The 26895-nt window shown below is 47.9% G+C and overlaps 9 protein-coding genes across 9 annotated transcripts; 5 read left to right on the forward strand and 4 right to left on the reverse strand.

Annotated features, from left to right (window-relative positions):
* Positions 1-575: 575 nt before the first annotated feature.
* On the forward strand, positions 576-2508 carry BHQ10_008064 (uncharacterized protein; the record flags this gene model as incomplete). Its single annotated transcript, XM_040880829.1, has 4 exons — positions 576-692; positions 795-1365; positions 1422-1545; positions 2103-2508. 4 exons carry the CDS (start codon positions 576-578, stop codon positions 2506-2508), a joined length of 1218 nt encoding a protein of 405 aa, XP_040736567.1.
* A 45-nt stretch (positions 2509-2553) lies between these two features.
* On the reverse strand, positions 2554-5100 carry BHQ10_008065 (uncharacterized protein; the record flags this gene model as incomplete). Its single annotated transcript, XM_040880830.1, has 6 exons — positions 2554-3101; positions 3164-3639; positions 3694-4195; positions 4259-4641; positions 4690-4817; positions 4870-5100. The coding sequence occupies 6 exons, from the start codon at positions 5098-5100 to the stop codon at positions 2554-2556; spliced, it is 2268 nt and encodes a 755-aa protein (XP_040736568.1).
* A 1067-nt stretch (positions 5101-6167) lies between these two features.
* On the reverse strand, positions 6168-6612 carry BHQ10_008066 (uncharacterized protein; the record flags this gene model as incomplete). Its single annotated transcript, XM_040880831.1, has 2 exons — positions 6168-6322; positions 6405-6612. 2 exons carry the CDS (start codon positions 6610-6612, stop codon positions 6168-6170), a joined length of 363 nt encoding a protein of 120 aa, XP_040736569.1.
* A 649-nt stretch (positions 6613-7261) lies between these two features.
* On the forward strand, positions 7262-9144 carry BHQ10_008067 (uncharacterized protein; the record flags this gene model as incomplete). Its single annotated transcript, XM_040880832.1, has 6 exons — positions 7262-7400; positions 7478-7759; positions 7817-8133; positions 8185-8290; positions 8347-8572; positions 8625-9144. The coding sequence occupies 6 exons, from the start codon at positions 7262-7264 to the stop codon at positions 9142-9144; spliced, it is 1590 nt and encodes a 529-aa protein (XP_040736570.1).
* Positions 9145-9812: 668 nt separating this feature from the next.
* On the reverse strand, positions 9813-10929 carry BHQ10_008068 (uncharacterized protein; the record flags this gene model as incomplete). Its single annotated transcript, XM_040880833.1, has 2 exons — positions 9813-10602; positions 10655-10929. 2 exons carry the CDS (start codon positions 10927-10929, stop codon positions 9813-9815), a joined length of 1065 nt encoding a protein of 354 aa, XP_040736571.1.
* A 755-nt stretch (positions 10930-11684) lies between these two features.
* On the forward strand, positions 11685-13114 carry BHQ10_008069 (uncharacterized protein; the record flags this gene model as incomplete). Its single annotated transcript, XM_040880834.1, has 4 exons — positions 11685-12473; positions 12523-12564; positions 12621-12698; positions 12776-13114. The coding sequence occupies 4 exons, from the start codon at positions 11685-11687 to the stop codon at positions 13112-13114; spliced, it is 1248 nt and encodes a 415-aa protein (XP_040736572.1).
* Positions 13115-13398: 284 nt separating this feature from the next.
* Positions 13399-22947, forward strand: BHQ10_008070 (uncharacterized protein; the record flags this gene model as incomplete). Its single annotated transcript, XM_040880836.1, has 11 exons — positions 13399-13519; positions 13607-13688; positions 13748-14064; positions 14118-14647; positions 14706-15176; positions 15232-15364; positions 15413-15488; positions 20956-22006; positions 22057-22110; positions 22224-22397; positions 22450-22947. 11 exons carry the CDS (start codon positions 13399-13401, stop codon positions 22945-22947), a joined length of 3507 nt encoding a protein of 1168 aa, XP_040736573.1.
* Positions 22948-23103: 156 nt separating this feature from the next.
* BHQ10_008071 (uncharacterized protein) lies at positions 23104-24216 on the reverse strand (the record flags this gene model as incomplete). The annotated part of the gene is made up of 3 exons (XM_040880837.1): positions 23104-23717; positions 23785-24045; positions 24099-24216. The coding sequence occupies 3 exons, from the start codon at positions 24214-24216 to the stop codon at positions 23104-23106; spliced, it is 993 nt and encodes a 330-aa protein (XP_040736574.1).
* A 1356-nt stretch (positions 24217-25572) lies between these two features.
* On the forward strand, positions 25573-26733 carry BHQ10_008072 (uncharacterized protein; the record flags this gene model as incomplete). Its single annotated transcript, XM_040880838.1, has 4 exons — positions 25573-25592; positions 25640-26015; positions 26064-26406; positions 26447-26733. The coding sequence occupies 4 exons, from the start codon at positions 25573-25575 to the stop codon at positions 26731-26733; spliced, it is 1026 nt and encodes a 341-aa protein (XP_040736575.1).
* Positions 26734-26895: the final 162 nt, after the last annotated feature.

Below are 26895 nucleotides of genomic sequence, written 5' to 3' on the forward strand. Positions count from 1 at the left end.
GGATATGTCGGAAAGCGCTTGTACGTCATGATAGAGACCCCGCAATATAGACGACTGCCGAGGAAGCGCGACGCATTATAATTTTTGTCCATCTGTGTTCAAAAGATGTTGTCCCGAAGAATACAATAGAGTGCGGAGAGTTGAAGATTGATTGCAACAGTACAGTCATAGCTTGTGCCGGTTGGAGAGCCCAGTAACCCTAGCATTGTGGACTAATGATTCCTATTAATCTCAAAAGGGTCATCATGGCGAATAGTTTCTAGACCAGAAGTTTGTAGAGAAAGTCTAGAAACATACTCCTGCCATCCTCTCCCTCCATTATTATGTATGGAGAACTGCGGCGGAAGCCCTCCGGAGGGTCGGAGGGTCGGTATTTGTGGACTTAATTAGTAGACTTCAATATTTCCAGTCACCAGCGTCAGATTCACTACTGTCTACACTTTAGACACAGGGAACAGTGCCCTGTTCTAGTACTGGAATATATAAGATCGAGCATCCCTTGCAATCATGAATCATGTTTTGCAAGACAATATCGTCCTTTTCCGTGTTGATACGTCCAAGACTCAAACCTCAAAATGTTGCCCCCGTTTCCGTCACTGACCAAGACTTGGCATACTTCCACGTATCCGGCTATTTCACCACTGAAGCCTTCATTGTTAGCTAGAGGCAAGACTATACTCGTTACTGGTGGTGTGAGTAACAGCTCTGGTCCCTTCCATTCCATCAAGTTGAAGCCTCTCCAGCGCTTTTATCACATTCAACCCGGGAGATCATTGCTAACGTGGTGATAAAAGGGAGGTGGGATCGGAGCAGGTATCGCTCGCGCATTCGCAGTCGCCAGCTCAACGCAAATCGCCATTGTCGGTCGACGTCAAGAGGTCCTAGCCTCAACAGCAAAGGAACTCGAGAACTCATTCAAAGGTCTCAAAGTCCTAACTTGTGTTGCCGATGTCTCCAAAAAAGATCAAGTTGATGCAGCCTTCGACCTTGTCGCCAAGCAGTTTGGGCCTATTGACGTATTTGTGGACAATGCCGGTTATATATCAACTGAGCCAGTGACGAAACTGGGTAGCGACAGTTCCTGGGCAGTCTTCGAAACCAATATGAAAGGCAGTATATATACAGCACAAGCTTATGCTCGCACAGCACGCAAGGATCATGCAGTGATCATCGATGTGTCCTCCATCGCTGCAATCATGCCTCCAATTCCAAATGGAGCCTCCTACTCGGCAAGTAAACTCGCTGCAACGAAGATTTGGGAATATTATGCGGCAGAAAACCCTAACCATCGTGTGGTGAGTATACAACCTGGACAGATTGAGACGGATATGGCCAGAAGTATTGGTTTGAAAGGCGCAGATCATGGTAAGCATAAAGATATCCTGATTTATCAGCCAAAGGCAACTGACGAACGGTACCAGTCGATCTACCGGGTCACTTTGCAGTGTGGCTTGCAAGCCCTGAGGCCGCCTTTCTGCATGGCAAATTTGTCTGCGCAAACTGGGATGTCGAGGAACTGATATCGCGCAAGGAAGAGTTCATAGCGTCCGACCTGGCAACCATTAGATTGTCTGGATTGCCGTCGTTCTGAAGAAGTAAAGAATGGCCAAGAAGTAGAAGCTGAATATTGCAAAAAATCACAACATCCTAGTGAAACTCCTTTCTCGAATAGGGGAAGAGTGTGCGTAGTTGTCCAGTGTAGAAAAAGAAAGGAACGAAGTGGGGACGGTGCCTTGCTGCCTCAGGATTCAGGAAACAATCTCCCATACGAAAAAAGCTTATATCGACGTCGGCCCATTCAAAAATTCTGTACTACAAATTCACCATAAACATCACATAGAAAATGGAACAATCCCGCCTCGAAGCAGTATATTCCACCGTGCACCTCATATATCATCGCAACAAAAATCAACACGGGGGAACCGCGTGGTGGAAATGGTTATCAATTCTTCGTCGGTGTCTTGTCAGATTGATAGATGCTACTAGGAATGAGCAGAGATGCATGAATATTTCGAGATTTCTGCATACGCGTGTGATTCCAAGGGCTTATGTGTATGTTTACTACACGTGAGAGATGTGGGTTGTGACTAATGAATACATAGCGCTTTCTCAACTGTGGTCGCCGATGGGCAATTTTCTACTCTTGGGACGGTTCTCCTAGCGGCGCTCGCACAGACAAAGAGGGTTATCATGCCGTTACCATTGCTCCCACGACGAGAACCTTCTATGAAACAGAAGAAAGCAATTTTATTGACAGCAAAGATACCTGAGGACATGGACAGCGATTTCGGTGTGCCCATTCGTCGGGCTGTTGAGCCCGTGAAAGAGAAAAAAGTATTATCTACGCCATCCATTAGCGAAAAGAAATCCTCAAAGCACACTACTGACCCCGAAGATGTTGAAAAACTGCTTCCTGCAAAGCATACAACAACAAAAGTCAAAAAGTCTAAATTCAAGAAAAAGAAGACCGGTAATGCTATCGATGACATTTTCGGTGCGCTGAAATAAGAGGAAGGAAGAATAATATACAGCCCAAAACCAACTTGGCTCGATTTATAAAGACAGGCCATACGTCGCCAGCAAGTTCATACCAAGATGATTTGCCAACGCCCACGCGATACTATACAAGAATTTGGGCGAAAAGACCGTCCAGACAAACAAATGAGTTCTGAGCATGGTGCAGGCCGCCATGACAGCCAACAACTCCATCGTCGTACTAAAAGATAGCAGCGCTACTCGATTCGTTGCCTCTGTCCGAGTCATACGAGGCTGATTTATGGCTGTTTCTGACATCCACCATATCGGTCCTGCCCAGTTGCTGACAAATGTCAATAAACCGACGACGCCGACGTTGTAATCGCTGACGCCATTGTAGGCAGTCGAGAGATCGACGGAGGATAATGCGTTTGATCCGCCAAAAGCGAAGAATGCGACGTGTTGCATGAGAATCAAGTTCAGTGTTGTTTCTATGCTGTTCATGTCTAGTAGCTCGACGATTGAAGCTTGGACCTTGAATAGTAGGAAGAGGGGAATATTCGTTGCCCGTGATTGTGTGATGAGGAACAAAGTAATGGCCTCATGAAGAAGTCGTTTTCGCCCTGCTATACCAGATTTGCGTATTAGACACAGTCTTTTGAGCTTGAGAGAGATTTAGATTGCCTACCATTTTGGGCAATCGGTGATGTGAAAGTGCTGATAAAAAAAACACACACAAGAAGAGCAATACTGATAAATACGGCTCSAGCTTGAAAGACAAGTGAAGACTGAAAACCCCACTCTGTAATCCTAAGCATCATAGGATCTAATAATTCTGGGGCATCAGCTGCCGTGAAAGACACCTTGAAGATGATGGCTGCGAAGGATGCCGCGATAGATAGGAACGTCCACAACGATTTGCCAAATATATCTCTGAAAGGCGCTGATCGAATCATAGATTGACTATTCACCACGTATGTAAGAAGTAACAATGCCCAGAGTAGTTTGGGCTGAGAAGAAGTGATATATCGGACAATGTCAGGTTCGCCTGCGAATTTCTGACCCGTCTGATTCCATCGGCGTATTAAGCGACCGGCTGCCGCGAAGGAAACCGAGTAAATAACGTTTTTGATCGATAGTGTAAAGGCCCCCGATTTTGAAGTCCTAGGATCGTTGTCAGCTAAAGATCAAGATCGGACTTAGCTCGGATGCTCTTACGATTTCAAATGTATATAAACAGCCCAAGCGGTGGTAATCCAATACCAAAATTGCTGCTCTTCCTCCACAAAGCTACTAGCAAAAATCATAGCGCCATGTAGCATCGAGGTGATAAACAGGATTCCCGTAGGAGAGTGTCGAGACGTCGATAAAGTGTAATATGCAACAACAGCAGAAGCAAAGCACGCAATAGCTGCCATCAAAGTGCCAGAATATAGCATGGAAAGTTTATAGCTGCTAGCAGCACCGCTCATCAGACTCTGCGCTGAATGAAGGAACTTGTAATGCGTCATTGTAGATTTTTCGTCGGGCGACATGGATAACCCGGCTGCTATGAATTCGTATTCTAGTCTCTCTAGAGCAGAGGATCCTAGCTCGGCACCGTTCGCGCCTGATACCTTATTGATCTTGTCGCCATTAGCGCTGAATTTGGGATATGCCATTTTGATCACATTTTGAATCTGCACGGTGTTTTCTAGAAGCATGGTCAACCTGTCCACTTCTATGTGGTTTCAATATCAATTAGCATAAATGATGCAGTGTATAACAACCAGCGATAAATTACCGTTTCCCCATAAGCTGAGAAACTCCGGAATAAAGACTCCAAGAGAATTCATTGGTATAGGCACGCCAAAAAGTCCCGCCAACGTTGGCGTGATATCTGATTGTTCCACAGTACGGTAATACTCGAATTCTTCAGCTTCGATAGGGCTGTCTCGGCCGTTGGGCTCCGCGTTCTCTGCGTAAATTTGCAATTTGGGAGATATGAAAGTCAATGCCGGCGATGTTTCCCCTGCAGATGAACCCCCATGGTTTCCTGCTTCATTCATTCCGTGATCTCCTAAGAGAACCAAAAGAGTGGAATCTAGATGATTTTCGGAGATCATTGCATTATAAATAGTTTCAACAACACCATCCATCTCTTTCTGCTTCGGAATCATATGGGAGCTTTCAAGGTTTAGCACTGGCATGGCCCTGAGAAGCGGTCTAACCTACCTCTTCGGTCCGGCTTTGTGACCAATGTGGTCCAATCCAAGATAATGGAGTACCATGACAGACCAGTCATCTTGTGCGAGTTCCGGCGAGACATGTCTTGTAACATTATTGTCCACTTCGGTAAAGTCCTAAGATACGAATCAGTAGACGACCCAATGCTTTAAGATAGGCAAAACAAACGGAAACAAAAAAGCTACTCGTCCCATCGAATCGGTCGAATGTATCAGGAAACAAGTTCAACCACGTATCATCCCCATACATGAGCAGCTTCCCAGGAAGACCATTTTTAAGCTGAGTGATAATAGTATCCTGGTGAATAAGTGTCGACATCCTCTCAGACTCGGCAATGTTGAGCATGACATCTGAGAATGATGGGACCGAGCCTGTTGTTATTGCCTTGATTCGAGGCATTGTGACCGTTGGAGAACTTGCATGTGCCGTAAATGGCCAGGCTGCGCCAGTACGAATTAAACTACGGAAATCAGCCTCAGGCCACTATGAAGGAAGGACAGAATCAACGAGTTTTTACTGACCCTTGGGTGAATACAAAGCCGGAGTTGTTTGAGTACACGAAATCACTGGTCAACAAATAAGCATCTTTCCGTATCCGTAGTTCTTGATGTAGTTAGCCACCTGCGCAAAGCATCAACCACCATTATTATGGCCTTGTCAAAAACCGGCGGCGCCTTTCCCCAGACTGGGGGCTCAGCTGCTCCTGGTAAAATTGGTTTGTATGGAAAATATCCTGAACAGAATAACAGCACTGAGACCGGGATCAATGCATTCGCGAGGAAAAGTGTCCATCTCGACAGGGCTCCGGCCATTGTGGCGCGGAATGACTGCGGGCAACCCGAGAAGAGGAAAGAGGCGATACAACTATAGATGAACCGCCTTGAAAATCATTGATAAGAGAATGTTCACTTGTTGTTTTGGCCAAGTGTGCTGCTACGTATTTGTGAAATGGCGGAATGGTCTCCTTGGATTCATTTATTTACATATTGCCGATTCTGCCACCGGCCAAGCGCGGCGTTTTCGAATTTATGCTCACCGCTTTCTGCCACTACATGTAGACCAGAAAAGACAACGACTAAAATTTGATATAATCTCATTGTTCACAAGTATAATAGAGTATTATAATCAATAATCAGTGCGCAGGTCATCATCACGTAGGGACTCAAGATCAAGTCTCCTGCCCAAGTCCATCGAATGTCGAATTCGCGAATATATTTCCTGTATGGAAACGAAGTCTTGCAGGGTAATTATGCCGGAGGCGATTGTGCAAAAGGCCTTTTGACTCGACTTCGCCCTTGCTTCTTATGACTTGCGACGCGACTCTCGTTTGCGCAGTTGGTTGTCCTCCGCAAGTGTGACTAGATCAAGATGCGATAACGCCGAACACCGTGCCACTGGGACCCCAAACTCCATTGACGTTTTGAATAGAGAAGATCATTTTTGTAATTCACTGCCAATAGCCTATCCTAATTCTTCTTTTGGCTCTTTCGTTGTTTGCCTTGATGTGGTTTAGGGAAAACCATTGTATTGCGGGGCTTCCTTTTGGGTTGCTTTCTGACACGGTTCGATCGTTGTTTCGTAGAGCTGGACTGTGTGATTGCCGACTCGTCAATGGCCATTTCTGTGCTCAAAGTTAGCTTCAAATCCCAAAATGAATGAATATCGCGAGAAAGGTCCCGGGGGAGTGGGAATGGTTCGCTTACTGTCGCTCTCATCTTCCGCTTCCGGTTCTACCTTAGTGCTCTCCTCAGCAGCGTCTTTGGTGGGCTCAATCTTCAAGGGTTGTGCTGCGAGCTCTTGTAGTTTGGCGGAAAGTCTCTCTGTTCGTGCATCGACGACAGGACCAAAGACTGTGCTTCGCAATTTGGCGTGGTTCCTTTTTTTGGTACTTGAGCGGATGCTTTTCGCCATTTTGGATGTCTATTCGCACTGGTTGAACTCGAGTTTAGGGTATTAGGAGTTAGGGTGTTTTGTGATTGAAAAGAATCGAGTCTCTGGTGTGCGAGATCGTAAGATAACTTTCAAGAAAAAATAAATTCCCGCGGGCTATCAGCTGAGCTAACCAAATCAGGTTAAATTCTGTATTTGTTCTGAAATTTACACGATAATGTACTGTCATTTACCATCGCAATACACGATCACCACTCAATGACATGACGATCTACGGCTTCAGGTGTCCAACTGAATAAATAAAGTATCCAGCTCAAGTTCTGACAAGAAGGATATTCCCACCTGCCAGCTTATCCTTTGGTTATAGTCTAGTCTGTTGTACCAACCGTACATAAGACGGGCGGCGAAAAAGCAGACTCCCGCTATTGGCGGCCGGGACGGGTCGACTCGCCGCCATACATTGCGAGAACTCAACTTTGTTTCCCATTCTGAACTCTTTCTCGTCAATCCCTTCAGGCCGGGTATTCTGACAAGCTGTCTCCCATATCTACGAAAAGTATGAAATGTCTGACAGCTTGAGTCAAGACAACAAGGCCGTCACTCACAGGCTATTACACCGTCGCAACCAAACCCGATAGCATCCGTCAGACGCTCTTGTAATCTTTCCAAGATGACGTCCTCAGTCGACATGTCCAACGTGGTCATGATAATCAAGACCATGACAAACGCGCAAATGAAGGAAGCTTTGAGAAGTGAGGGCCTTGCTGTTTCTGGTGTAAAAATCTCCCTTCAGTTGCGGCTCATTGAATGTGAGGAATATTCTTTCTCTTATCGCATGCCTTTCCTTTCTGCGAGATGATATACTAACCATTTTTGTTCATCCCAGATCTTGAGAGAATGCACCAACGTGGCTCTATTGATGATTATGAACGTATCGCAAGAACCCTTTACACCATAGCTGGGATTCAGAACCAATTCCCCAGTTCTACAACCACGGATACAACAACATATCCTGCTCAGCCATCTTACGTCCCCTCGAGACCCACGTCTAAAGACGTCTACAACTCAAAAATGCCCACACAACCATTCACGAGTGGGCGCCTCACATTCAAGGAGAGTCCATTCTACAAGATTATTGAACCACTGTCTCCAACGGTGGAATGCAAAGGTTCGTTGATCGTGGCGGGSGKCGAAAGCATGCGTTGCTGACAATATCTTCCCTCAGTTCGAGAACAGACCAGAGACACCGTCGAGCTCAAATTCACCTTGAACTCCAGCACGGCGCAAAAGCTCCAAGAAGACCCTAATCTGCGCGTCATGGTCTTTTGCGCAGCTGATTCTGGCCTCAATCAATTCTCCAAATCCGACATCGCCTTCCCGTATCAAGTCGAGCTGAAGGCCAATCTAGACGATGTCAAGGCAAATTTACGAGGTCTCAAAAACCGACCAGGCTCGACGAGGCCTGCTGACATCACGAGCTACATTCGTAAGAGGGCGGGGTATACGAATTTGGTCGCCATGACATTTGCCCTGACTCAAAAGGTATGTCTGTTTTTTTTCTGTACGTTGTGCAAGCTCGCTTACAAATGATAGAAATTCTATGTTCTCGTCAATCTCGTGCAACGACACCCTGTTGAAGAATTGGTAGCCGCACTAAAGGCAAGGAATAGGATCACAAAAGATCAAGTGCTACGCGAAAGTACGTTTACCCAGCTTCATTCTTTTGGCTCACGAAACAAATCTAAGTACTATTAGTGCGGAGTCGAGCGCATGATGCCGACATTGTCGCCACCTCTACAGTCATGTCACTGAAATGTCCTTTATCCACCTTACGCATTCAAATTCCCTGCAGATCAATTAGCTGTACACACAATCAGTGCTTCGATGCATCGTCCTTCCTTCAGTTGCAAGAACAAGCTCCCACATGGACTTGCCCAGTATGCAACAAGTCCACGAGCTTCGAGTCGTTACAAATTGACCAGTGAGAGGCCCTACACCAGTATTGAACAGGAATTGAACTAACCATAGTGTAGATATGTGGAGGACATATTACACTCTACATCTACGGATTTAGAGCAAGTGACAATTGAGCCCAACGGGGTCTGGCACATTGATAAACAAGAAGAGCCCGAAAAACGCGTCCAAGCAAGCCCCGATTCTGATGACGACTTTCTCGAAATCACAGATCTATTCACACCAAAACTAAAACGAGAAGCAACTTCCTCAGAACCCCGGGCTACCCTACTTGCGACACCAGTCACCGCTACACAGAACGGCTCSAATGGGACGACACCTAGCATACCACGGTCTAGTCAGAAAAGGCCAGCACCGGAAGTCGTTGATTTGACTCTAAGTGACGACGATGACGATGACGATCTACCCGTTCGGCCACCGAAACGCCAGGCGCTTGCCAGCGACTTTGAACCTCGTCGTGGTTCTCAGCAAGCAATCATCAACGGCTACGGCCATGTCGAAGATCTAAGATCCTCGACTGGTCAAGAGTCGCTTTCTCTCTCGCCAGGACGACAATCAAATATCTACATTGATCTGTAATAGATCAAGCAAATTCCCCCGACAATTTGCTTTCCTTTTTTTTTTTTTTCTTTCTTTATCTTTTGCATGGACCTTCCTAGGTGATATCATTTTTTGCATGTGGAGAGGCGTAGGAGCGCTATGGAGTCCTCATGACCATTTTATCTTTTTCCATTGCGGTATTTAATTATTTACAAGGGAGGGTTTCCTCGGGGTTATAGCGACGTAGAACGAGTTTTCATATCATATTGGGGATTTCGGGAGGGCAAGTTTTACAGATTTGGGCAGCTATGAAATACAACTGTGCATATTCTTTCTGTTCTCTACTTTAAATTCCAAATATGTGCCTCGATGGATCATTCATTAAGTTGTTTTCGAGCAGATAGTATGAACTAGCCTGCAACGTATATATTAGACATGCAGGCAATAAACCTGTTTGATGCAAGACACTAGAAACCAAAAAAGAAGAGTATAATATATTACAGCGAATAATAGAAATACAAGCAGGCGTATTGGCAGAAATGAAAAAGGTGATGGCGTGAGGTCATGAAAAACCATTGATCTCCAGGGAAACAAAAAACGGACAATTATATATACGGGCCTCGATTGCACCCTTCAATCAGTCAATGAATTGTAAGGGATGGTAATCGTGGTATGGGAGGAAAGGCCAAGTCCAGATTGAAAGTGGACTATGAAGTCTTCTTCGTCTGCTCCTCACCCAAATAGTGACGATCATCATTGCCCTCAACAGTCTGCAGGATGTTCTCCATCTCCTTTGCCTGCTTCTCCCACTCCTTCTTACCCATCTTAGTCTCGCGCTGGAAAAGCTCCTCGTTGGGCTTGCGGTAGCTTCCACCCACGCGGTCCCAGAGCGTCGTGTATTGGCCGTAGTTGTAGTTAAAGTAGAGATGGTGCATGGTGTGGCATGCAGCGCCGTTGATGATGGGGCTGTTGGCGACGTATTCACCGTCGTGGATCATAATGGTCCAGAAATTGATGAACACGAAGAGCACGACGTAGGCCCATTTCTGCAGAGGGAAGATGAAGGGAAAGACGTGGTAGGGGACACTCTGCGACCAGCCATCGACGGGGTGGAAGGCATGAGAAGCATAGGGAGTGGGCATGATCCATTTGTGATGTGGCTTKTGTAGTCTCTTGTAAATCAAGGGGKGGTGCAGACCGCGGTGGATCCAGTAGATACAGAAATCTGTAAAAAGCAGGAATAGAGGGAACTGCAGAACGCTGTAATAGGGAAAGGGCTCCTCGGCGAAGGTGTCGTACATTTTGCCGTATCCGCGGACTTCGGCCAGGAAGAATGGTGTCGTGAGGACGGACATGATGGGCATGGCTTCCATGGTCTGGGCAATCTCCATGCGAATTTGGTTGCGGAGGTATTTGGGGTGTTTGAAGGTTGCTTTGTCGAAGACGAAGACATATGATAACGAGGAAAAGACGAAATATAAAAGGACTCCGAAAAGCCTGCATCAATTAGTCACTATGTCTGTAGTGTTCAGCATGAGCCTCAAAATACCATGTAATCAAAAACAGACTAAAAGCCTGTCTGTAAATGTTATCGCGCGGCCAGGCACTCAAATAAGCGTATTTGGAGGGCTCAATGTACAGATATGTTGTCGCCGGTTGGTATTTGTACGCCGATGCATCGCCAAAGAGCGCCAAAGTGTTATTTGCATCCTCAACAAATGTCGAAATGGCGGGCGACAGCGACATTGCCAGGGTGGCCGGAAGGGTGGCCGCATACAAGCGATCCCCTATCAGGAGGTCGAAAACTTCGAGAACGACATCCATGGCGGAGTCAAGAGGCCGTTTGCGCACTGGTGTCTTCAAGTGAGAGTTGGCTGACTGATACTTCCAAGCAGGATATTGACAAGGGTGTGAAATGTGTTCTTGTCTGCTGCGACAGCGTATGTATTGATAGATATAAGATCGAGCAAGGAGAGGATTCATTTTATTTTGTTACTGGTGGATCCCCTCGCCCTGAATGCTTCCGGAACAACTATCATCCGCGAAGAGATCGCGCCAATCATCGTGTGGCTGGCCATCACACCAGAGCGGAACTTCGGAATCCGACCATCACCCGGTGTGGCTTGCCTCTGTGGCGCAGCATACCATGTAAAGCCCGGCAGCCCGACTGACTCGGCCTTTTTGTTTGTTTGACTCGCCATGCAGCAGATCCTCCATTATTAATACTCTACCAACGCTCCGCTGTCTAGAACACGCATGACCCTCAGCCTCAAAGACTATACGAACCAGCCAATCATCAGGCCAGCATCTCGTATTTAATCTAGAGCTCAGCTTAAGGAATCCTTCTTTCAGGAGGTAGCACTCGCGATCTCGGGAAGTCTTTCTGCATTCTGGGCGGTGTGGGTCGCTTACATCAAGTAACTTCGTCTAACCTTTCCCGTATTTGGTACAAGAATTAGACTCTGCTTCTTACACTATATAGAAGCTCAATAATCCCCTTCTCTCCTGCCCAACTTTCGTCCTCTTGCTACTGTATATAAATATCAGATTTATATCATCTCGTCTTCACCACTTGTATAATGTCTCTTAAGTCGGTTTTGGTGACGGGTTGCTCAGCAGGCGGTATCGGTGCAGCCATTGCGCTTCTCCTGGCTAGAAACGGGCATCATGTCTTTGCAACCGCGCGGAATAACTCCAAACTACCAGAAGAGCTCATCACGCTGTCCAACGTCACGGTTCTATCTCTCGATGTCACGTCAATGCCTTCCGTGATCGCAGCTGCCAAGGCCGTTAGTGAAAGTGGTCGCGGGCTCGATGTGTTAGTCAACAATGCCGGTCTAGGTTATGTGATACCCATTCTCGATATGGACATTGAGCGAGCTCAAGCACTATACGATACCAATCTCTGGGGCAGTGTCCGCATGATACAGACCTTCAAGGACCTGCTGATCGCTAGCCGCGGCCGTATCGTCAACATCATTTCTTGCGGTGCCGTTGTGCCCCTGCCATGGCATGCTCCGTATTGTTCGGCCAAGATCGCGATGGCCAATATCTCCGAGACTCTGCGGCATGAGCTCTCTCCCTTTGGAGTTAGTGTCGTGGCTGTAATGGCGGGCACCGTTGCAACCAATTTCGATGCCAATGTCAATAAATTCAGCCTCCCGCCAGGCTCTTTGTACGAGAGTATCAAGGACAATATCAATGGCTGGGTAACGGGCACCGCTAAGCCAGTGGGTGGGCCGGTCGATGAATTTGCTCAGACTGTGCTGCAAGATATAGTGGGCAAGGGGAAAGATGGCATTGTATACAGAGGCCCCAATGCTGCTGCGATGGGTTTTGTGGCAAGCTGGTTGCCAACCTGGGTGACGGTAAGTCAAGGTCTTGGTCCTGTCTGAATAAGCCGCTGAATCAATCTAGGACAAAATCATGCGCAGCTCAAACTCCGGTATTCCTGCGCTCGTCAAAAATCTTTCCTGACGCCATTGTTGTTGATGTTTGTATTTTGTGTAGTGTAGAAGATCCTAAATGATACGAGTGCTCTGTTGTCCAATGTCAACCAGACTAACCCAAAACGGCGGGCGGGCGTGGCTGCTGTGGGCGCCCCACTGCCAGCCTGAGGCTGCGACGCTGCAAGTACGTACTATGTAAGCAGCTAATTCCGCTAAATAAGAATCGTGCTGTGGGGCCTTTCTTTCTTCGTCTCGTCACATCCCGACTTCAGAGCAATCCTGTTCTCATCCTCCCCCCCCAAAGGCAGCTCGTTATTATCGCCTCCGGGACAATTGTTATCGTCATTGCTACTCGCGTAAACCCGCAATCCCATCTCTCCGAACTGTCCATCAAACGGATTGTATTCTCATTACTGCCCGGCAAACGGTCCGACAGTCGCCTATCAGCCGCCATCCGCGCCAAAGGAAGGAAACAGCCGCCCAGCCAAATTCGCCCAGCGCCTAGCCGCCCTGACCACCACGGCCGTTCCTGCCATCTTCTCCGCGCCCGACCTGCCTGACCTTTGATCATCCTCAACAGCGCAGAGTCAACCTTAGCACACTCATAGGTAAGCCTCATCCTCCAACCAAGTTTTTTTTTGCCCTTGATAGCCAATTATCCGTCACGCGACAAGTGTTGTGCATTCTTTTGCTACCGTTTGGTTCGCTTCAGTTGACTTTTCGCGCTGACACCTTCAACAGCTAGCTGTCTTCGCAGGCTGAGGGGCTCTTTGTTCCATTGTCATCATCAATAACCCTTTTTACTATCGAGTCTCCGGATCGCTTTTTCTCGGAATCGATCACAATGTATAACGCACACCGCGGCATGGTGCCTGCACCAAACAACCGCTTGACGGAGTTGTTGGAGCAGTTGCGCCAAGAATTCGAGAGCCAGTCTCGGAGTACCGGCGAGTTTGAACACCAATGTTAGTACCTCTCTTGTGCTTGAACTTCTTTTGGCGACCCTGTAGGTCTTGAATATGCTAAAAGGCTGTGACTGACAACGAATTCAGTGACTGGTCAGATTCAGGAGATGGAAATGATCAGGCAAAAGGTCTATCAGCTTGAACAAGCGCAAATCAAAATCAAGGCCGAGTACGTCCGGGACCATTACTTTTCGCTAACAATCAGTATTAATCTTTGCTGTTCCCTAGGTACGAAAATGAAATCCGAGTCTTGCGCCACGAGCTTGAATCGCGCGGTGTCCAGACTGTCCCATCGCATGTCGGCGGCCCGACTCACGCAGGACCGTCACAAGCCCCTCCAGCGCTAGGACATGGTACAAACAACCTTTTTGGAGGTATAATGGCCAACCAAGGTGGAAGTGGTCCCGGTCTGGCGCCTCCACCCCCTCAAGACCAGCAGCCACCTCAGCACGGTCTTCAACAGCCTGCTCCAGCTGCGCCACAAGGACCTCCCCAGCCTCCGCAGAGCTCATACGGAGGATACCAGCCCGGTGCTGGAGTCAATGGTGCGTTTGTATTATGGATGATATCGTTGTATCAGACTGACTCTGTTCTACAGGATACGGGCCGCCGCCTCCACCCACTGCGTCTCCGGGTCCCGGCAAAGGCCGTGGCCGAGCTCCACCTGGACCTGCCACTCCCCAGCAGACTCATCAGCTCAACTATCCCGCCCCTGGCGCTTCTCCCCAGATCCCTCGCCCGACACCTACAGGACAACTTGTCCGTGAACGCCCAGGCAACACCCTTGCCAATTGGAACCCAGATGATCTCCCTGCTACCCAGAAGCGCGAAGGCCCTGATTGGTACGCTGTTTTCAACCCTGAGGTGCAGCGTGTATTGGACGTTGAGCTCGTTCACCACTTGGTCCACGACAGTGTTGTTTGCTGTGTGCGATTCAGCCGAGACGGCAAGTACGTTGCCACTGGTTGCAACAGATCGGCTCAGATCTTCGACGTTGCTACCGGCCAGAATGTAGCCACTCTTCAAGATGAGTCTGTCGACAAGGATGGCGATCTCTACATTCGTAGCGTTTGCTTCAGCCCTGACGGCAAGTACCTTGCTACTGGTGCTGAGGATAAACAAATTAGAGTAAGCTTACAGGCTCSCGTCTTCATTCTTGCATTGAATGCTAACATTATCGCGATAGGTTTGGGATATTGCGACTCGCACCATCAAGCACGTCTTCACTGGTCACGAACAAGATATCTACTCGCTCGACTTCGCAGGCAACGGCCGTTACATTGCTTCTGGCAGTGGTGATAAGACTGTGCGTCTCTGGGATGTTTTGGAAGGCAAGCTCGTCTACACTCTCAGCATCGAAGACGGTGTCACCACCGTTGCTATGTCTCCTGATGGCCACTATGTGGCAGCTGGTTCTCTCGACAAGAGCGTTCGTGTCTGGGATACAACTACTGGTTATCTTGTTGAGCGCTTAGAAAATCCCGATGGCCACAAGGATAGCGTCTATTCCGTTGCCTTTGCGCCCAACGGTCGCGATCTTGTCAGCGGTAGCTTGGACAAGACCATCAAGATGTGGGAGCTCACAGCACCCCGAGGTATGCTCCCTGGAACCGGTGTCAAGGGTGGCAAGTGCGTGCGCACCTTTGAGGGTCACAAGGTAAGTGATAGCCTCTCGAATGCGGTTTTCTTTCGGTGAAGCTGACTTTGTCAAGGACTTTGTGTTGAGTGTTTGCTTGACACCTGATGGACACTGGGTTATGAGTGGATCTAAGGACCGCGGAGTACAATTTTGGGATCCCAACACAGGTAGCGCACAGATGATGTTGCAGGGACACAAGAACTCAGGTGAGAAAAATCCTCTGAATATACAGGTGTATAAGCTAACAGCAATAGTCATCTCCGTCGCACCCAGCCCCAGCAACAATCTTTTCGCCACAGGAAGTGGTGATATGCGAGCCCGAATTTGGAGGTATGTGGAATTCCTGCAATGATAAAGAAAACGAGAAACGCTACTGGAGAGATTTTGTACATACGTCGAAATCTCGCTCTTCCACCAGCCCTCGAAGTATCATTGAGCAATATAAAAAGCATAGGGGAAGGAGAAAAACAAGACTTCATCTCTAACATACGGTAATAGATACTCGAATTACAATGGGCGATAATTGGATGGACGGGGAAATGTACGAGATGGGACATTTGATCAGAAAGTTTGGCGCAATATGATATTTGCTTATATTTGTTTCCCCCTTTGTTCTTGATTTCCATATTTTGCGTATGTCTTTGTCTGTGTTTGTGTGGATTGATATTATGTGTTGGATGGACAAATGGATCGCACGAACGCCGAACCGACTCTGGAGATGGATTAGTCTTAGAAGATGGAGTATACGTTATTGATGAGTCGAAGGACAGAACAGGAAGGCTAGGTGATTTGATTCAATCAATTTCTATCTACACAGATTACCAGATACAAAATTTCCATTTCCTGGCCTCAGCCTAAGTGATGTATAGACAGACACCGACCGTATCCCTGTAGTCAATAGCCAACATGAGCAGAACATATATTGACACAACCACGTACCTAGCCCACAACTAGCGCAAGTCCGAATCAGAATATGAGAGAAAAAACACAGCCCTAACCCGATCCAAGCAACAAAGGCCAACATTGCTTATTCCCGAACCACAACCTTGGATTTTTGAATTCAGTTTTGGGATCGTCGGATGGATGCTAGATTAATTAGTCTGGACCCTGAATTATTGCTTATTGTGAGGCTGCATCTACTGCTAACTATGTATGTACCACTGGAGTAGTATCTACGCATGCGGATTGCATATAGTGGATTGAGGATATATAACATGACTCCAATTAATTTCTTGAAATATACTACATCTTTGTAGTTCGATGTTCGGGGCTATGTCATATCGTTCCGGGCTCCACGGTGGCTGAATACACGTACTTATACACTTCGTATAGTTGTCGCCTATAGCGCATTATTGATTGGGAGTTAGTTCTCAGGTGGTAGATGGTATGATCAATACGTAACACCAGATTCTAGGCGTCTGGCCAGGTACCAGACTCGGGACGACATGGATCGTGACCTGTCAACAATAACTCCATATTATATAGTATATCCCGTCACTCCCGGTATCAAAATACGAGTTGCACGTTTGTGTCTTCGTATCATCTGGCCACATATCTCTGAGATATGTACGACAAAGGAAAGTAAGTGGCACTATTTGACACCGGGGAAGTGGAAGTGGCATGCCTGGGGACTAGTTCCAGTCCTTCTCGTCATCTGAATATTCCTGCGCCGAGGGCGATCTTCTATGTAGTATACGCCACGCTGAGTTGAAGTCGCCGAGAATGGTACGCACATCGACTGATAGACTCAATCATCAATGTCATCGTAGCAGCCGGCGTAATCCTAGTAGAATTCACGTATAGTCCGGCCATTGACTCCTGGATATGAGCCTTTACCCGTCTAACTACTTGGTAGTGGTCGTTGGCAAAGGAAGGCACCTGACCCCACCCTCTTTCTATACGTCGCTTTCTCTTCTCTCTTCTTTCATATGAAACTCTTCATCAGCCATTATCAGCCATCCTGGTCTATTCGCGCCTCATTGCAACTACTACTGGCACTGCAGTGATGATCACTACGGTCGGCAATGCGCAATTACTCGACTGCAAGTGTTGGGTTCTCCACTCGACTAACCGTTCTGTCCCTACGCTGTGTATCGCTGCGAGTCCGTGCAGGTTGAATCGTTCCAACTGTCCAATTGACTCTCGAGTCGGGAACTACGATTATGTATCACGAACTTCGACGGCATACGTAAGTTGAAAGACAAAGGTTCAGGGGTCGTTCTGCGAGACTACGTCCCTCCGGAACCCAAATAGCCAAGCCATCCGGCATCTTTTTAGTGGGAACACCCCTGTCAATTGCTCTACTCCGATATGCTAGGCTTTGCTAACAGCCTAGCAAGAACTCCAGCAACTCAGGCGAGTCAGAGTCTCCTCCACCTTGGCCATTCGTCCAATCTGCTCGCGACGGCGCAGCCCGCTTCTCCACAAGATAAATAATTTCTTTTGCCCCCCACTCTAGTGGCTAAGCCAGCATTCCTGGCTTTCTCTTAGAAGGCTAGTCCCGACTTTGGAGGGATGCCTGCCTGGGATGTGCCTGTTGAGATCGGAAATTGGGGTCAAATGACAGGGTGAGCCGAGTTCTAGCCATTCCATACCGCTTCAGGCTAGGTGCACTCTTTGTTCGATAGGTTGAAGGTCGAGACCTCTGGGCATGTCACGAATTGACGACCCAATCGCATTGCATCGGTAGCCGCGGGTTGGGTGAATTTTTTTGAGTTTGGTTTATCGTATCTTTCGCGGCACAGCGATTGAAGAGACAAACCAAATCATGAGCACCCCACGGAGGCGGTGGTATTGTTGGCTTGAAAACCTAGATAATTTTTTACCAAGGAGTAGGTGCTATCATACAAGACCTTGGCACGAACTACGAAGTTCAAAGACAAAAGCGAACGAGTTGGGCTGCATGTGCTAGATTTTGTCCAATCTTCCCCAGGCTGTGGAACAGTGGACATTGGAAGTGGACACCATGACGACCCGTAGTGACACCTTCAAACTCGATCCAAGATCGTTACGGCCGTGCCTCGTGATGCTCTGCCACAGTACCGCTAATTGTTCTGGCAGTGGCCACTGGTCAGTGCCACAGAGGTCATCCGCAGCGACCTTCCTTCGGATTTTAAACTGCAATGGAGGTGTGAATCGTTGACTCGACAAAACGCAGACGCTTCTTCAATTCGGTTCTTCACAATCTGTGTAATTTGTGTGCTCACCACGGAGTGTCAGGAATGCAATGCAGGATTCAGCTCCCAGCCTCCCAGCATCCTTAATCTGGCCCTCGGTGCAGGGCGGGACCAGCGGTATGGCTCTGGTTGGGTGCGTTGCAGTAACGGCACACCCTTGAATGGCTTAGAAAATGGCGGTTGACTTGATTGAACCTCCTCGGTGGGGACTAGCTGGATTATTCAGGATTTGCATTCGCGCCGTTCCGGGGCCGCTAGGAAGGTGATTGGGACGCCCTAGTTTCATTAGCTTCCTCCCTTCGTTGCTAACCCCGAGCTTGACGCCCCCTGTCAAATCAGAAATCGGTAGCGACACATCTCCGTCTGGTGCGCACACCCTTACAGTGGCAGTGGCTTGCACGCACTCCAGCGCGATAAACGTAAAAAAAAAAAAAGAAAAWAATCGATGGGCCGCGGATACCGCTCTGTCCTAAGGGCAAGCAACCCGTCATCCCATGCCTGTTCGCTCGTGGTGCTAGAACACGCCACAGACTCGTATGATTCGCCGATCCCATACCTTGCGCGATCGTACAGACAAATCTGGCGCAGTGATCACTGGTCACTGGTCAGTCACTCCAAGTGCATATTCTGTATGCACCGGTCGCTATCCAACCAGAGGTGCGGCTTACAGTGCGAGATGCTGAGCTTTCCAGCTTGACACAGATCGACTCTCATTGATCGTAGGAGGTTTTGTGTGACAGCTGCGTCTCTCGAACTGGCCGGAGGAGGCGTCTCATACGTCGACAACGATCCAGACATGGCAGGGTTCAGCGTTCGCACTCACTGTGACATCTACGAGATCTGGTAACGATCGGAGGCGTATGTGCTATGTACACCTGGGAGGCTAGTTATGTACATCCTTGCCCAACAAGTTTCAGGGAGTGGTCGGTCTGAGTAAACGCACTCCCACGCTATTTCCTGTTTGCGCGCGCCAAATGGGATTTCTGTCCATGGAAATACGTATTCTGAGTACGTACTCCGTACTACCATACCGTATGTCGAGGACAGATTCAAGATTACGAACGAAAGTGGCCATGACAGACACGTTCGCATGTCAAGATTGGATGACCGATCTCCGGAAGTGTCTCTACCACGGAGTAGTATTTCCGTACTCAACAGATTTGTAAACGGGGTTGAATGCTAACTCCAGGGTAAAGAAATCGACATGAGAAAAGGATACATGAGCCACTCTAATAGACTAGCACACTAGCTAACAGCTAGCAGCTAGCAGGTCTCCGAGCGACTGGTCAACTCCAGGCGGAACTCTGCCACATCTTCCGCGATTGGCCCCAACAGCTATGCCGGGGTCCCATTCTACTCAGATCGGCCTGTTTCTATGTTTGATGACATGCAATGATCAAATTGAGCTGGAGCTGGATGGGTCGGTCAGAGAAAAAGGGCCCCATACGACCTCTCCGACTAGCATTACAGCATTTTCCGCTCGTTAGTCCGCCCTTCAGCCCCATCCAACCAGCATTAACAATATACAGGACTCCGTACACGCTACGTACACACATACAAGATACCATATCCAGCCTAGTGTCATGCCTGGTCTCTACCTGTTCCGGCTCAGCTCCAATGACAAAAGGAGAGAAAGGGGAAAAACACTGCACAAGATCTCACTCGCCGAGTTTCACCGGATGGGCCGAAAAAAAAAAAATTAAAACCACAGCAAAAGAAAAGAAAGGTGGAAAGCGAGCCAGCCCACTTCCCTCTCCCATCTTCTCGGGACCCGGAGCCGGTGATCATTATCCTTAGTTTTGGGATTGGAAAAGCAAAGAAAAAAAAAGGTTTCAAACTTTCAAGCCTAGCCTGACTGACAAGTTGCATATCGAGAGATCGCAAGATTGGCTGATGATGCAGGCAGGCGACGGCAGTCCACCAACCCTATTTATTCATAAATGTTACAATACGATCGTGACTTAGCTAACGACGAACGGTTGAGTCCCTGACCAGTGACCCCCAAATCCATCTGCGAGGTCTCCACTTCTTTTGATACAATTACAGTCAGACTGAGAACTAGAAGTCCAGACGGACGGGTCATGTATATCTAGTTCTCCATCTCCGTTCGCCATTCACCGCAGTCCCTGCTCTTATTCTTCTTACTCATCCTTGTATCGTCATACCCATTGCCTTAGCGTGTTGATCTTCGCTTTTCTTTCTTCATTGTTTTCTTTTTTTTCTATCCTATATGTAGTATACATTGTCGCCTGGATGGTCATTTTACGGTGTTTTCGATTGGCGTTGCGCGTCGGTTCTCATAAAGTATCAACCTAGACGGTCAGCCTGCTTGACATTACAACTACAGCTACAGCGTTAGAAGACTGCCCGTGGCTTATTACGAGTGTTACTACCCCGTCACAAGACACAAGGCAGAAGATACTCGGACTTTTCCATCTCCGGTCTGGTATTTTGACCAAGATACTTACACCAACGCGGCCTTTTACTGTTTTCTTTTGAGCAACCCAAGATCTGTTTTTGTTTGTTGAAAGCAGCTGTTTCGATTCCAAACTGCACCTCGACGTAGTTTGTCGTCCACCGGCAGCAGCCACGATGGACGCAACGGTACCAATGTCCTATAGGTTTCCGAACAACGAGCTGAGGGTCCTGGAGCCACCTCGATTCATTGATCCTCATGTTGAGAATACTCTGCCATATTACCAAAATGCTGCTCCAGTCACATATGCTCCTCACATACCGTCACCACCTTATGAGGTTCCAGGACACATGATGAATGGGTATCATAACTCGTATCATCAGCCACATCTATTCAACCACCACCAAACTTCAGGACCGCCTCAGACTCACAGCCATGCGCATACCCAGCCTATTCACACCCATCTTCATGCTGCTCAAGTCCATCACGCGCGCCCTATTGCTCTTCACCATCCGCAACAAGCTGCAACAGCAGGACATCTGTCTACAGAGCATACACCTATCCATTCACCTTCCCCGGATGTGCACCAGGCTTCGAGACGAATGCCTCATGTGCAATCCACTAGACTGACACCACAGAACGTTCAACAGCAGCAGCAGCAGCAATCACGGATATTGGACGATTATCGTTCGGGCGCAGCACCCGCTATTACGACGTCTGTCACTACTACGACTACTACCAGCAATGTCAATATCCTCACACCCGTCTCACCATCTTCGAATACCGTTGTAAATGCCCAGAAAAGAGAGAAAGACTCTTCCGGCGTTACCAAAGACATCAACTTCTCGACAGAAGTCGACATGCTGATGAAGACCATTCAATCCCATGATCCTGCTCCTAATAGCAGCAGCTCTACATCTACACCTACTCCGTCTGTGACATCGGCAGCGACGCCGCCGCCACCTCATCACCAATTCTCTACATCGCAACAGCCGCATTATTCATCCAACACATCACAAATGTCCTACCAACTGGGCATAGCGGGTTATAACTCCTATGAGAGTACGCAGAATGCAAATACATCCGCCCCGCAACCGCAGGCTCAATCTGGCGGTCGAGTTGTGAGCGATAGTCCAGATGGGAATTCGAAGCACAAACGAAAGCATCAGTGCACATTACCGGGCTGTGGGAAACTCTTTACTCAAAAGACGCATTTGGATATTCATATGAGAGCTCATACTGGGTTGAAACCATTTGTAAGTACATTTACCTGAGAGGAGGATTCACGATTCTGACCGGGACTCAGAAATGCAACGAACCACAATGCGGACAACGATTCTCGCAACTTGGAAATCTTCGGGTATGTACATGAATTTCTTTCTTTGGATCCTCTTGGACATATTTTTGTCTTATTATCTATTCTTGAAGATGAAGAGCGTGTATTGAACACAAACATTGCGTGGTGCGTTATAGACCCACGAACGACGACATACAGGCGAGAGACCGTTCAAATGCGAGGTTTGCGGCAAGTGCTTCGCCCAGAAAGGCAACGTGAGGGCGCACATGTTTACGCACGCCAAGTCGAAACCGTATACATGTCAATTGGATAGCTGTTGGAAACAGTTCACGCAGCTTGGGAACTTGAAGGTAGCTCTACCCATCACTTTCTATTGGATCAAAGGCTGATGAGAAGGGATAGTCACACCAAAATAAATTCCACGCAGCAACACTCCGCGATCTAACAATCCGCTTTGCGAACATGCCGAATCCAGACGTCATGACGGCAGATGACCGGAGTCTATGGACATATTTTGCCAGTTTGTACAAGAACAGTAATAAGGGCATCAAGGGCCGAGGCAAAGATCGAAAGATAGCTTGTACGAACCCGAACAAGAAGAACTCCAGCAGCAGTGGCAGTGGCAATAACAGCGGCCGTAACGGTCGATCGACAAGCAATGGGAATAGTGCTAGCGAAAATCTTCCTAGTGGCAGTGATTCAGGGTCGAGTGATTACCACAGTTTTGGAGAAGATGGTGACGAGGAAGAGGAATTGCATGAGCAACAGCACCACCACCATCCACAGCAAAGATATGCGCATCATACCATTCCTTCGGTGCACCATGGTCATGGTGGGATCTTAGGGCATGTTGTGCATCATCGAGAACCGTTGTCGATGTACTCGAAGAGTGATCGATGAGAATGAATGTGTATGTATGTGTATATCGGTATGTACTTTAAACTGAAGTATCACAAAAAATTTCACAGCATGATTCAGACTTTGCTATCTACACTGTCATACAGATAGACTCCTGAAAAAATCATAATAGTACATTTCAACATATTATACATGACATCAGATTCTATACATAGCCGCCTTGGTATTCTCATAAACCAAAAACACAACCCACGTGCTTGGCAAAACACGCACCAGGCTCGGTCCTAGTCCCTTATAAAAGCCCGAAAGACCTTCTTGGGTCCATATTTGCTTCGTCGCATCCCATACGCCGCGATATGCGCTTCTAGCCGTTGCGCTTCTTTGGGGGGCATCCGCATTATAAGCTTGTAACTGTAATCGGGTCCGCAGAACCTGGTAAGGATATGTAATACAGCCCGCGAATGTCTTTGATAGACCCGATATCAGGAGAAGCTCTACATTTCCAAACTTCCCGCTCCCTTCTCCTCCTCCCCTCCTTCCTTCAGTATTGCTACCGCTCCCATCGCTGGCGGCACCCAGTCGAAGCCGGTAGCTCTTCAACTTCTCATAAGCCATAAATTGGAACGCGCCATGACTCACCCCGAACAGAGCCGGGATGAGACCCCTATAAAAACCTGGGATGCCCTCCGTGCGCAAGATTTGGGTTGCGCCTGAGACGAAGGATTGGTATGCCCCGGGGGTGTGGGAGCCCGTCGAGAGCATGCGGGTTTTTATTACCCAGATTGGGTTTGTGAGGATTGATGTTGCGGCGCCTGTTTTGCTGGAAGGTTAGTGCATGTTTTCATGTTCTCCAGATATGAGGTGGTGGGAAAGGCGTACCAGCAGCCCCCGAGGCGAGAAAGTACTCTGATGCGCTCAATTTGTCTCCCTCCCCATTGCTATCTTCAATTTTGTTTCTGTTCCGGGCAATCGCCTCCTTTATATTCCCATAAAATAAAAAATAAAGGCTCCAACTCGTCGAGTTTCCGATTATGTTTGGCGTTAGTCCTCGATACAGAGCTCGTATGCCGCCTTCGGTGCGGTATATTTCGCTGAATATGCGTAGGGAGCTGCCGACGCGGTGGCGGGTGAGACGGTCGACTATTCTTTCGTTAGAACAATCGTAAATGGAAAGGATTAGAAGGGCAATGTACTTTGAAGTCGAGTCTTGATCAGATCCAGCGGGTGCAGAGTCAGTGTCGAGACGACTCCGGCCGTGAGTCCGGCTACCGTTTCGATGATGGATGTGGAGGATGCATTTCTTTGGCTCATTGACTTTGTCACGAGTTCGTGGAGTTAATGATCATATAAAACTGGCGGCGGTCAGAGCGTATTGGAAAGGGTATTGTGTTGTTCATGGATAATTAGCAAGCTTGTCCGAGAAATATTTCTATGACGGCACGTCGTAGCTAGATTATCGGCCCGTCCGGCTATATGCCGATTCCGAATGTGTTCGTCGACGAAACAAGAAATATGTGGTGATACTCTTTGAATGTTGATTCTCGAGTCTACTGAAATTCTCGTTTATATTATGGCATATAGTGCGCTTTCTGACTAAAGATTCCATCAATGGATCATGATTCGAGACGTGTAGTATATGATAATCATCAGCAGCAGTTTCTTCCAACCACTGTAATCGAATTTGAAATATATTATACAAGAGCAATCATTCAGAGAATTGGAGACACACTTCTCGTCTATACTCTTCTTGATGCTCAAACATTATGATGGCAGGCATATTGATGGGGTGTGTTAAGACATCGAAACAAGAAGCGAAAAAACACCCGAATGACCAATGTATCCAATTCCTGTATATCAACCTATCGGCGTCCCTTTCGCATGCTATGGAAACACTATCCATCGTATTGTATTGTCTGTTGTATTGTGTTGTATGTTTATGCGAGAGGGGAGAAGAGCCTGTAAGTTATAGTCAGTGGATGTACGCCTGGATATCAGATCGGCCGGCGACGGAGCGTACTTGAAAAGCGTCGGCTTGGGTTCACTGTATGTGTAGCCTGTTGAATTATTAGCAACCCAGGTGATGATAATGGTAGATTTCTTGGATCGTTCATACCAAGATAGACTATGAAAGGAAGGTAGCCACTTGAGAACACTAGTTAGAAATGAAGTTCGTGCGAGTATTATCAATGTCGACAAGCCGTCGGAAGCATGATAGTACTCACTAGTGAACGGCGATTCTGGAGACTTCAATGACCTTGGAGATGCGCTCCTGTTGAGTGCATAGGTTAGTATGAGTTGCGGATACCGCTGGTTCATCACCGTGCTAACCTTGGTTTCTTCGGAAAACTGGACCATTGTGCTTTATTTATTGAAGTCGCAAATATAACGACGAACTTGTTGTGCAGAAGGATTGAATGTTCGGTGCCGGGTGAAACCTTGTTGAAGTGAAGTTGGAGAATTGACGTTGGCTGCGATGGCGGAAAGCTAACAATTTTTTAGCTCGGCCAAGTTTAGCCTTGAATGCTTGCTCTCTGCGCTTTCCGTTCTTCTTCCGTCAAACCACCAGCAACCTCACAACTCAGAAAAGCTTTGACACGAGGTCTTCGAATACCGGCCCGACTTGAACATTAGAATCTGTTTTTTCACCTCCAAAAATCGTAACGCGCCATGTCAGGTGCAAGGCATTGGTACGTTGTCTAGTACAAATCATGTCGTATCCGCTAACAACGCGCAGGGAGCAGGACAAAGAGGCCACTGTCTATATTGGCAACCTCGACGAACGAGTAACCGACAGTCTAGTATGGGAACTTATGCTTCAAGCTGGCCGCATTGTCAACGTCCATCTGCCCAAAGATCGAGTAACGCAGACACACCAGGGTTACGGATTCGTCGAATTTATTAGTGAAGAGGATGCCGAGTACGCCGCTAGGATTATGAACCAAGTCCGTCTCTACGGAAAGCCGATTCGCGTCAACAAGGCTTCCGCGGATAAACAGAAGACGGTCGAAATTGGTGCTGAGCTTTTCGTTGGAAACCTTGATCCAATGGTCACGGAGCAGGTGCTTTACGATACTTTTAGCAGATTCGGAACTTTACTTTCGTTGCCAAAGGTTTGTCATTGCGAATCATTTGTACTTGAATGCAGCTAATGATAATAGATCGCCAGAGACGATGCCAATTTATCCAAAGGCTATGGTTTCGTGTCATTCGCCGACTTTGACGCTTCCGACGCTGCGATAGCCAATATGCACGGACAATATCTAATGAACAAGGAAGTATCGGTTCAATACGCCTATAAGAAGGATGGCAAAGGTGAAAGACACGGCGACGAAGCCGAGAGAATGCTTGCTGCTCAGGCTCGCAGACACAACGTTCAGCCACAGACTCAACCACTACCTCCGCAGATGATGGGACAGGCACCACCTGGAATGATGTCCGGCGCAATGACACCAGATGCAGGACGATCTATGCCTCCTGGTGGACCACCTGACTTTGCCGCAGGTAGAGGTCCTATTCCTATGCAAGCTCAACAGCCACCTAGACCTGGTCCCCCAGCACAGCCATTATCTGCACCTCATCCGGGTCTTCCAGCGCGCCCACCTCCATCTCAAGCAGGATTCGGTGGTCCTCCTCCGCCACAAGGCTTCGCTCCACCTGGCTTCGGCAACGCTCCTCAACAGCCTGGCTTCCCGCCGCAACCTCCCGTCGGATTTGCTCCCCCGGCTGGGTTTGGAGGTCCAATGCCCGGTTCGCAAGGAACTCCGCCATCGTTTCCGCCAGGTTTTCAGCCACCGGGATATGCTCGAGCTCGTTGAATACGGATTATAATATAGAGCGTTATCAAGTTGTGCTTGGAAATTGATTCGATACTCTAAAGCATGTTGCATTGATATTCAAGTCGCTCAAACCAAAGAAACGAATACACGCCACAAGTGAATGGAAATAGACGAGACGTCCGTGTCGAAGTCAACAATATGGAGGCAAAGTTGC

This window comes from Talaromyces amestolkiae (genome assembly GCF_001896365.1).
Source record: "Talaromyces amestolkiae strain CIB chromosome Unknown scaffold18.1, whole genome shotgun sequence".
Lineage (NCBI taxonomy): Eukaryota > Fungi > Ascomycota > Eurotiomycetes > Eurotiales > Trichocomaceae > Talaromyces > Talaromyces amestolkiae.